Source organism: Carlito syrichta, unplaced genomic scaffold (genome assembly GCF_000164805.1).
Source record: "Carlito syrichta isolate Samal-C Ts95f unplaced genomic scaffold, Tarsius_syrichta-2.0.1 Scaffold302562, whole genome shotgun sequence".
NCBI lineage: Eukaryota > Metazoa > Chordata > Mammalia > Primates > Tarsiidae > Carlito > Carlito syrichta.
In genome coordinates this window covers 482,418-494,594 of record NW_007246658.1, presented here as the reverse complement: position 1 = coordinate 494,594, position 12,177 = coordinate 482,418, and the positions used below count along the sequence as shown (strand labels likewise).

The 12,177-nt window shown below is 39.4% G+C and overlaps 1 protein-coding gene across 1 annotated transcript in view; it reads right to left on the bottom strand.

Annotated features, from left to right (window-relative positions):
- Positions 1 to 11,764, bottom strand: part of PPP2R3A (protein phosphatase 2 regulatory subunit B''alpha) — a 131,302-nt gene extending 119,538 nt beyond the window's left edge. Inside the window, exon 1 of the mRNA XM_008056860.1 lies at positions 9,726 to 11,764. Coding sequence (XP_008055051.1) covers positions 9,726 to 11,693 — 1,968 coding nt within the window. The 5' untranslated portion in view covers positions 11,694 to 11,764. The remainder of the gene's footprint in view (positions 1 to 9,725) is intronic.
- Positions 11,765 to 12,177: the final 413 nt, after the last annotated feature.

The window sequence follows — 12,177 nt, the reverse complement described above, 5'->3', positions numbered from 1 at the left end:
CAAGCTTCCAGGTGATGCTAATGCTGCTAGTTGGAAACTAGGCTTTTTGTTTGTTTGTTTTTTGAGTTGGAGTCTCTCACTCTGTCACCCAGGCTGGAGCGTGGTGGCACACTCACTGCCACCTCAGCTTAGACCTGCTGGGCTCAGTTGATCCTTCTGCCTTAGCCTTCCAAGTAGCTGGAACTACAGGTATGCACCACCATGCCCAACTAATTTTTTTATTTATTGTAGAGATGAGGTCTCACTAAGTTGCCTAGGCTGGTCTCGAACCCATGGGCTCAGGCAATCCTCTCAACTTGGCCTTACAAAGTGCTGGGATTATAGGTGTGAGCCACCACACCTGGCCATGGGAACTAGGCTTTTAAAACCAGAAACCTAGAAGGAACAAAGATGCACAGAAGACAAGCTCATTGGAGAGGAGGAGATCGAGACACTGAGAAGCTCCTGAACTGGATACCTTATTTACTGAAAACTCACAAGAACAGGGAAAGAATACTATTGAAGAGTGTCCTAGAGTCAGGAAATAACACTTAAGGAAATAAAAGAAGAAACCTGAGGTGGTAGATGACTACAATCAGAAGGGGTAGTGGGTAGCAGAGTCTGAGGATATTAGCTCAAAGTTGGAAAGGGGTCTCAGGAAGGTGGAAAAGAGAGCAGTCTGGGGCAGCAACGCAAAGCAGGAACCCCAACTACCCCCTCTCCAGGCCCGCTGAGATGGCGGTGGGAGTGGGCAAGAAAAGAGCCAGCTTTTCGCCCGGCTGTGGTATCCTCCGGGAGAGAGCAGCTTCAGGGACAAGGAGGCGCAGGGGATGCTTAGAGAAGAGGTGTGGTCGCCTGTGAAGGACCATGAGCTCAAGGAGACACGGTGAAAGGATTTCAGGAGTTGGGAGGGTCAGACTGGACTGGAAAGGGAGATGTAAAAAAGCAGCGTGAGGAGGAAAGTGTGGGGACGAGGATGATTGGGATTACTGAACTTGTGGTGACCGGCACAGACAGAGACAAAGGGCTATCAGATTAGTCCCGCTGACCTTAAGGCAGAGAGTGGTGGTGAGGCTGTGAGGGTGGGCAGGCCTGTGAGTGAGGCCTGAGGGCACAACAGGAGCAAGCTGAGTCCGGGGAGCTCCTCTTCTCTCCTGCCGAGGGTGGTGTGCAGGCTGGGGTTGAGGCCAACCTATCAGGAGCACCTGGATCTCTGAGATTCACTTTTTACTTCTGGAGGAACAAGCACCATTTGGAGCATTTTACCCCAAACTCTGGTGTGCATACCAACATGTTGATAACAAAAAAAAAAAACATACTAGTGTGTTAGATTTTTAATAACCAATTTTATCTTTCTACATCAGTACATATATATCTACCATGTTCTTGTGAACATAGTGGGGGGGTGAACGACAACACATATTTGGGATACCTGAAGAGAATCTGACCTTAGAAGCCATTAAAGGTGGAGAGCGGAATGTAGGCTGGGCTCATTCTGCAAATTCGTTTTTGCCGCTGGCCAGATCCCCCTACTTTTATTAAGTGCTTGGTGGTAAATGAGGGAAGGAGAGAATGGTTTCCTACTGCATTGCCTAGTTTCTGGATTTCTACTCAAGCATCCCCAGCACTGAATGCACGCGCCATCAGTACCTACAAAGATAGGGAAGAAGAAACACTTTCCCTTAGTGACATGATGGCTAACCTTAATGAAGGCATGGATATATACCTCAAAAGGAAAGAAAGACAAGTTCTATTAAATGCTCCAGAAGAAATGTTTAACAAGGTTCCTGAAATGTGCTTTGTTTAAATGTTATATTTTCATAATTATTCTATATTTAAATATGCATACAAAACCATACAATATAATATCTGAACTCTGAGAAAACCAAAATGCCAGATCATTAACCTAGGAAGCCCCTTTATTTCTTCTGGAGTGAAATCTCAGACACAAATTCTTGATCAAGGTCAGAAGAAAGCAAAGTGAGTTCTAGGAACATAGTAAGCTGCCCACCTTGAAAGATTTATTTGACCCTCTTGGGCAACCAAAAAATAAATAAATAAACAAATGAACTAAAATTAAATGGCCAGAAAAATCCTTTTCCAATACAAGTCCATGAGGATAAAGATGGCAACTTCTAAGAATCGAAAAAAGGAAATGAATGCATAGGTATTCCTTAAAGAGAAAATGTTAGAAACTTTTCAAATTTTCAACAAACAGCTAGCATATGGTGGTACTGTAATAAAGCCTGGGGCTACAATGGTGATCAGGAAAGCACCCTCTCCTCAAAATGCCTACGGTTTATAATCATAAGATTTCCACCCTGCAACATAGTAAAACTACGCTCTTCATGGAGTCTCCCATTCTTGCTGGGAAAGGTGATAGGACCTTTTCTAGGATGCTGTAGGTGTTTAGGTGTTAAAAGTTAGAGGAAGTAAAGGGCCAGAGGTTTAGGTGAGAAACGAACGCTTGCTGTGGCATCACCCTGAAGTCCTCGAAGGGCACCCTGATATCATGTCTTCTTGGCTCCATCCTTGAGAGGCAAAGAGTAGCAAGAGAGTCTTCAGATAAGGGGCAGCTTCCACTTGAGAAGGGTACACAGCATTTGATTATTCATTCAACAAACAGCTATTTAATAGCCAACAGAGAATAGTGAAACTTGAGAGGGGTTCGCAAATCTCCCTCCATATTCTTATTTTAATATTTAATTTTTAATCAGGTATACATCTGGGAGCTAGAGATCATGTTTTTGGAGCCCAAAGTGGAAAAAGAAGACAATATATGAATTAGGTTGTTAGGTATACTGCCTGCTTAAAGTCCATCTTTAAAACTCCAGAAGATTGATGGGCAAGGATTCCCAATTGAGTGACAATGTAGGCATCTTACTCCTAACCTTATCAGTGGGATTCTACTAACTTGGAATTCACAATTCTACAAATAGAGCAGCCTGACGTTTCCCTTTGTATTCTCCCCACAGGAAAGTTCTGTGACAACAATTTCTTTTGCCCTTGATCATCAAGATAGGATGACTACAGAGTTTGGGATTTATTATTTCTCCCTTATTGGATTCCTACAGGACAAAAGGTTTATACTGATAAGATAGTTGGAGAAGATTTTGATATTTTGGAACAGAATGGAAATGGTTGCAAGCTACTGGGAGAAACAAACCTCTAACTTGAGCATCATTAACACTGTGCTAACAGCAACAACTAGTTCCTCAAGCAAAATAATTAGATAACAGGTATCTATTTCCAAATGCTATCTCCTCCAAAGAAACATCCTTGACTTCCATAAGCTAGGATGTATTTCTCCTTCCTCAGAGTTCCTGTAACACTCCATTGATGATTTCTCTGTTAGAATTCATTACTTTCTACTTTTTGTCATAGGAAATAGCTCGCCTCTCTTATTAAGACTGTGTCTTCCACAAAGTCTTGTTCTGTGTTTGAGTCATCTTTATCTTCTACTGTACACTCTGCAAAGAAGTACAGAGTTATTTAGGAACACTCTATTGTTAAACATTTTAGCAACCTCCATTTACATACCTAACACAGTAATGTGTTAAATCTAAATGATCTTTACATTCAATAAATGTAAAGGTACAGGTGAAGTCCACATTTGGTGGTTCACTGACAGTTTTACTATTTAATCTTAAATAAAGCTGCTCTTTAAAAACATGAAGATTTTAATTTGTAATTTTTACTATCTAGCTATGTTTTCCTGTCAATTAGTTGAAATGTGTAAGATTTCACTAGAGTTACATACTACAGTTTTAAAAAAAACTTCCTCATTTACTTAAAATTTTTCCACCTTCATTGAAGAATTCTGCCCCCAATCTCCAGTCTTTTAATTGAGTGAGGCAAATAGTAAAGGAATTTTTTTTCTGGCTTTGTTTTTATTAAGTAAAAATAAATAATTTTAAAGGGATGTTAAAGTTTATTATTTTAACCTGTGAATAACCATTAACATGCTATTGCCCCAAAAGGCTCACGAACAGACCAAAAATGACTGTTTACCAACTGCCAGTGGTAATAAGATATAGAACTAAGTTATCATATATTATGTGAATTGCCAAATCAATATAGTTGCTTAGTTTAAAAAAAATTCTGTTATTCCCCATGTCAAAACATGTCCTTACTAATTCACTCATTGGTGATGATAAAACCCTTTCTTTGGAATCTCAACACCTTTCCCTTTCCTCCTCCACAAGTTGCCTTCCTATTCTTGTTCAACTCACTTTCAGGCACATTTGCACACCTGAGCTATTCTAGAACCCAGAGGGTTGTTCCCTGTCACATAGAGGCTTTTATGGAAAAAAGCATGTTCTGAAGATTAATTTGCTAACCAATGATTCAGGTAACTTGACAGAGTGAGAACATTCATGTGCAAAGAAAGGAAAAGAAGAAAGGGGAATTTAAGACACAGGATGACAAAGAACCTGGTTTAAGTGGCAAAGTCAGAGATCAATTGTGACTTAGGAGGACAGGGGGAAAAGCTATGGTCAGAATCCATCAGGAAGGAATCAGAAACGCTGACTTACTTTTCTGTGTATACTGTTACATTGCTTAATATCATCAACCATTGGTAGCTTATGCTATTGATATTCAATGGTGCTTTCCAAGATTTCTAATGTGTTTAACAAAACACTGAACCTTATCAAAGTCTGCTTTGCTGATCTACCATGAAATATCATCTAGACCAGAAGTAAGCAAACGTTTTCTGTAAAAAGCCAGACAGTAAATATCTTAGGTTTTAAGGTCTCTATGATAACTCTGTACTTAGCTTTGCAGGTAGGGCACAAAAGCAGTCACACACATTGGCCCAATAAAACTACTTACAAACACAGGCAGCAGGCTAGATTTGACCCAAGGGTCCCAAATTGCTGACCTCCAGTCTAGACCAATATTCTCTTTAACAATCTCTCACTATAAACCTAGTAATTTCTGTTTGGCTCCCTCTACCCACACAGGTTTGAATTTCATTCATATGTGGACAACAAACATTGCTCACTCTTTGGAAATTATTTTGAAGTATACATTAAAATATTAATGACCTATAATACTGTCAAGTTCATCTTTCCTCTTAAGGATAATTATGCCATTTACAGTTACTGCCTACATGCACACCATTATGTAAATCTTTTAATTAAAATGTTTTGAATGATTACTAAATTTTCAACTGCCCAAAAAGTTTAAAAAAAAGAAAAGAAAAAATAAAACCTGAACTCAAAATTTGTTATATATTTTAAAAAGTCATACTAAGGGACTCTTCTGTTTAAGAGTCTTCTTTCCTCCCCCTTCCCCTGAAACAAACCCTTTAACATAGCATACAAGGTCATGCATCAGCTGTCCCCAACCTTCCTCTCCTATTTTATGTTCTATTACTTACTCTCTGCTCTCGCTATAATAAAAGCATGATCAACAGCTTGCAGGAGAAGATAAACACCAACTTCAGGAGAGTCATTACTTTTGAAAAGGAAGAGACAGAATATTAGGGTGAGGTGCTCTAGGGATTTTAATATATCTGAGATGATTTTTTAAAAATGATGATAATAATACTGAAAATATTAGATAAAGCAAAGGTCTGAAGCAAATATGGCAAAAAATAAAGCTCTGACTAAGACAAGTGGTGGGTAATAAGAGTGTTTTTTTTTGAGTTGGAGTCTCACTCTGTCACCCAGACTGGAGTGCAGTGGCTGCTCCCGGCCACTGCAGCCTTGACCTGCTGGGCTCTGGCGATCCTTCTGCCTCAGCCTTCCAAGTAGCTGGAACTACAGGTATGTGCTACCATGCCCAGCTAATTTTTAATTTTATTGTAGAGATTAGGTCTCACCAAGTTGCCCAGGCGGGTCTCGAACCCGCGGGCTCAGGCAATCCACTCACCTCAGCCTCCCAAAGTGCTGGGATTACAGGCTGAGCCACCAAGCCCGGCTAATAAGAGTGTTTTTTAGACCATTTGTATTTTTCTATTTGTCTAAAACAAGGGTCAATACAACTCAAAACAGGCTGAGTATCCCTTTAATGCTTGGATCAGAAGTGATTTGGATTTCAAATTTTTTTGGACTGCAACGATAGTCCACATAGTCCATGGGCCAAATCAGGCAACGGCCTGTTCTGTAAGTCTTGGAGCTAAGAATGGTTTATATCTTTAAAATGCTGTTTTAAAAAATGCAAAGAAGACTATGTGATAGAGACTTTGTGACCCACAAAACCTAAAATATTTACTATCTTGCCCCTTAAAGAAATGTTTGCCGAATCCTGGCTTAAAATATTTCATGAAAAGAAAAGAAATATTAAATAAAGGTAAGTGGGGAGGCAATGGAGAAAGGAAGAATGGTTTGTGTTTTTGCATTAAGCATCCTCCTGAATTAAACATTTTATATCACTTGTCCTTTTTAAATTAGTTTTTCATTAATTACTTTTTCGACTTTTATCAAGAAGAAATCTCATCAAATTTTATTTTATTCTGGAATATTGAAACTTATTTTTAAAAATGGCAAGAGATAGTCTTTTAATAGGATTTTGATTTCAGTCCATACTTGTCAAAAAATTGGGAAACATATTCAGAGCATTTTTAGGTTGCTGTGACTTAGACTGGGTGGTCACAGGGGACTCGATCCTGAACTGTTAGTCAGGACAAAGGAAAAGTGCTGCTCAGACACTTTCTACTTTCTGCCGTCCATAAGAATTTGTTTCCTTTTTTCACAGAAGGTAATGGGGAAAGAAGGTTGAATAAACTTCAAAACACGACATCACTGCAAGAATTTCTGATTATAATAGTTATAACACATTGGAAAAGGTGAACTTTTTAGATGGGCAGACAGGTTATTGTGGGGAAAATAGTGAGATAATACCTCTAAATGTTTTAGTACACCTTAGTTCACAATAACTGATAGCTCTTATGATATTATTATTTTGAGGCTGCTGCATAGGTATATTCTTTCCTTTATAAAATATTAAGCACATCAGTATTGCCTTTGTATTGCCAATGTGCCATGTGGAAACAAGCTACATGAAGAAAAATTTTTCCTATTTTGGTAATTAATTCCTACAGTGTCTCTTCCAGCGCTGACTCAAGTTAACTAAAGGTATTACCCCTTGTGAGTCAACAAATGAGGAGACATACAAAATGATTTCACAGAAAAGCTCAGTGAACATCTGATATTTACACCCAAATGATCATTGAATAACCTTATTAAGTATGTGGTATTTTAAACTTTAATGTCACTAGAAACTAGAAAAGTCCACAGCAGAACAGAGTATCCGTATCCCTTATCCAAAATGCTTGCAACCAGAAGTGTTTTGGATTTTAGCTTTTTTTGGATTTTGGAATATTTGTAAACACATAATGAGATATCTTGGGTTTGGGACCCAAGTCTAAACATGACATTCATTTATGTTTCATATACATCCTATATGCATAGCCTGAAGGTAATTTTATTAAAATATTTTAAATACTTTTGAGTATGAGACAAAGTTTTGACTGTGACCCACCATGAGGTCAGGTGTGGAATTTTCCACTTGTAGCATCATGTTGGTGCTCAAAAAATTTAGAATTTTGGAGCACTTCAGATTTTGGATTCTCAGATTAGGAATGCTCAACCTGTACCAGGGAGAAATTCATCTGATCATAATAAACACTTTTTTCCCCAGTTCAAATGAAAATTTTAACGAGAATCCTAAAATAACGTGTAACTTTTTTTAAAACTTGGCCACATAAACGCCATCTCTAATATTCAACTTGTTTTGTAAAAAAAGGTTACTACGTAATATTTAAGAAGATACAAAAAGGCATAAAGATAAAATGACAAAATATTTATGAATCCAACACCCAAATTATGACTAGAACATCACTCAGAGTATTCAGGCCCCCAGCGTACCCTTCCTCAGCTGCATCTCTCTTCCTTCCTCCAGGGTTAACCATTGTGACTAACATCGTGTTTGGCATGTCCAGGTATTTCTTCATACTTTTTGTAGAAATGTATACACCTCAAAATAATCTGTATCATTATTTTACAACTTTTTTTTAAAATTTGGCTTTATGTCTGTGAATTCACACACGCTTACGCACAGTACGCTTTTGTGGTAGAGACTGCTTAGTGAGACATGTGTCTCAGATAGGTGAGCAGAAATGAACTGTGTCAAGTCTAGGACAAAGCAGTTAAAAGCATCGGCCTCTTCAGCGAATTCATAAGCCACATATCCCAGATGGGGCAATGCGACAGCAATAAGAACATGGAGCCTTCACCAGCCCAAGTCTTTGAATGAGGGAGGGCAGAACCCCTTGATAACCCATGTTGGGCTTGTGAAATAAAAAAGGAATATCCTAGCCGGGCTCGGTGGCTCAGCCTGTAATCCCACGCCTTTGGGAGGCTGAGGTGAGTGGATTGCCTGAGCCCACAGGCTCGAGACCTGCCTGGGCAGCGAGACCTCATCTCTACAATAAATCAAAAAAAATCAGCTGGGCATGGTAGTATGCGCCTGTAGTTCCAGCTACTTGGAAGGCTGAGGTGGAAGGATAGTTGGAGCCCAGCAGGTCGAGGCTACGGTGGCCAGGAGCAGCCACTGCACTCCAGTCTGGGTGACAGAGTGAGACTCCAACTTAAAAAAAAAAAAAAAAAGGAATATCTTGTTGCATTAAAGCACACGGGCAGACACACACACACACACACACACACACACACACACACACACACACACACACACACACACACACAAATGGGCAGATACTAACTTTCTGGGAGTATTCAAAAGCAACGCTACCAGTAGGGAGATAGATTTTACATCTTTTGGAAATACTTGTATGTCTCTAGAATAATATTTATTCTCACTTGCATAGAGAAGCAAATCTTATACTCTGGTTTTTCCCTTTTTTGAAGGTCTATTGTACTAACAATACTTTCAGAGTCGTGTTTCTTCAAACTTTTTGTCAAAATGTGCAAAGAGTAGTGTTTACATGCTCATGAACTGTTTCAGGTATCTTTGTCTCAACTAGATTTTAAGCTCTTAAAGAATCATGTCTTCTCCTGTTTTGAACCATACACTGCACCTTACACAGGTCTATACAGGCATGTAGCAATGACTGGTCTCCTGGCTGATTGGGGAGTGTGAGGACAATTATTAAGTGCCTGCTTTGTGTAAGGAATTTTGCCTGTGCTTCACACGAATTATTTTGGCCCTTATTATTTCCACCGTATAGATAAGGATGTGAAGGCTAAATAATTTTTCTTTGGTCACAGAGCTAGGAAGAAGATGAAAGGTGTGGGGAGGGCAGCTGAAACCAGTCTGCTTGACTCTAAAGTCTTGCTTTTTTGTGCATGTGTGTGTGTGTGTGTGTTGGAGTCTCACTCTGTTGCCCAGGCTGGAGTACAGTGGCACGCTCATGGCCACCCCAGTGTCAACCTGCCGGGCTCTGGCGATCCTTCCACCTCAGCCTTCTAAGTAGCCAAACTACAGGCGCGCACTACCATCCCCAGCTAATTTTTGATTTATCATAGAGACAAGGTCTTGCCAAGTTGCCCGGGCTGGTCTCGAACCCGTGGGCTCAGACAATCCACTCGCCTCGGCCTCCCAAAGTGCTGGGATGACAGGCTAAGTCTTGCTTTTTTACCAGCTGAACTGAGTGAAATAATTCCTAGTACAGGGCAGGAACTTTAGTAGAACATAAAATGGCTAAAAAAAATAGTTTTTGTTTATACATTTTACAAGCTTTTTTGGAGACTTCTCATGACTCAAGATTGTTGGGGTCTTACCTTGATCACCTCTGGAGTCTGCTGAATCAAAACCACTGAGGCAGTATCTTTGGTTTTGTCACCAACAGGACTTCTACAGACCGATAAATTGGCCGGGGAGGAAGTTGTCAATGTTTCCTGTAGAATCTGCATCATTTCCTTTTCTTGTGATAGGCTTCCCCTGCCTGATTTGCATTCAACTAGTTCTTGAGCAAAATCTTCAATGCTTTCCAGAATTCGAAGTAAGAGAGCTCGGTCCTCTTCCTCTATTTTGTGTCCATTGGTTTCAATAATCCTTGTTAGACAGGAAGGCGAGACTTTGTCTACAGGTGAAGAGACTTTAGATTTAGGCTCAAGTTCTACTGGGGTCTGACTATGACTATTTAAAGAATTACAGTTTTTATCCTGGGCAAGTGGCTCTCTTAGAGAAGTCTCCATTTTCTGTGAAAAAGACTCCAAATCCATTAACAATTTATCTATCTCTTCTTGGCTGTTAGAATTCATAAAATCTCTCTGGTTTCCCTCTTCAACTTTAGAAACTTTTGATTTACAGTTTTCCTTAGGTAGATGAACAAATGGTTTCTCAAAAATCTTACCAATTTCATTTTGCACTGAGGCAGGACATTTTTTAAGATGAGTATCATGTTCAGGAAATTCTGCTCCATGTTCATTTCTCTTTAACAACTCCGGACTGGGTCCATTCTCTGTCTTTTGTCCTTTATCTAATGGTTTCTTTCCATCTGATTCTTCTTCAATATAAAGAGTCTCCATTAAATCACCAGAAGAAACATTTTCTAAAGCGTTTATGGTTAAAGACTGTGATTGAAGGTGGACAGCTTTTAGAGTTCTGGGATCATTTACCTCTAAGTTATATAAGGAATTTGTGGAGTTGTTTGAAATGGGTTTTATAGTGTCTGTTTTCCTGGAATTAAGCTTGTCATCTTGCAATTCAATTGTCTGAAACTGTCCAGAGGCAGGAGCTGAGAGCTGGACAACATCTTCATATTTAGGGGGCTGTTCAGTGCCAAATATTGGGGAGAATGGAGTCAGTTGTAAGTTAGGCATAAAATCTACAGCCTCATTATTCCCAGACTGCATGAATTCAAGTGGTAACTTTTTCAGATAGGATGCTAATCTGGTCATTACATTCACATAGACAGCTTCAGAGCTGGAAATGGCATCATTACTACTTTCTTCATTGATGCTACTACCCCCTGACTTTTTCTTTATGCATTGCTTTATGATATCTGTGCATTTTTTCAAGTCCTCAGAGCATTTCAGCAAGATGTCCAAGCACATCTTTATGTCTGTCCCAGAAGAAAAATGATCTATTTTATGTTTTTCCAAAATCTGAGTAACCAAGTCTTCTTCAGAGACGTTTTGAAGAAGCATGGAAGTCAGGTTTGTATCAAGTGAGTTTCTATGGGACAGAGATTTTTCCTCAACTGAAGAACTCCGTAGTAAGCCAAAGGATGGGGAATTCCCTTCATTAGCATAATGTCCACAGAGCAAGTCAAAATCAACTGACCTCCTATTGAATGAGTCAGACTTAACTTTCCTTCCCTTTTTGTAAGCTGCATGGTTACAGTTTTTGAGTTTCTCGAGGGAAAATTCTTTAATTTTTCCACTGGCAAAACTGATTGCTTCTCCTGCAATGTCCTTCAAGTTACAAGTATTCTGAAACGTAGATCCTTTCTTGACCCTGGGGATGCCTGTGAGGGCCTGATGGGGATAGTCAGCCTCAGTCAAGGAAAGCCCATTTTCATGGGGTAGAAACACAGAGTTCAGATCTGCATCTTTGAACTGAGACACAGGGATGTGCAAGAGGTCTGCACAAACACTATGATGTACCACAATGCAGTCAACTCCATGCGTGAAGGTGTGGCAGGTTCCAGTGCAATAATGTATAGCTTGCTCAAAACGCCTGTCTATCACCACGCTGCTGTAGTGGTTCACAGTACTAACAACAAGTCTGTAAGTGGCTGCCATAATATCAAATCCACTTAGTGGTGGGACTTGGAACTTTCTAGAACTTGTTACATGAAAATTCTTCTAAATGATACTTGGCTGAAACTGTATTTAATGACAATGTTGAGAGGCTTCTTGCAAATACAGAAGTGGTATATTGCACAGCCATAAAAAAGAACAAAATCATGAATTTTGAAAAAGTTTTCCCTTCATGAAGGGAAAAACCAGCTAAATTCGCAGTCTGGTAACTATCAGCATACAGTAGCTGTTGCACGTGAGTGCTCCTATTAGCAAATCTAATTATTTAATAATTGTGCTTTTAAATTGTATTTTAGTAACGTCATTACTAAAGAATCATATTTTTGTGAAATAATATCCTCTTCTGGTTCTTTAACAGTTCTGTAATGTGGAGATTTATTGTCATAAATCTTAGTTGGTAGTATATAAGAAGTGTGACAACTGAGTCGTCCAAAGGCTTAAGTGATCCATTTCTCTGTGATTGAGA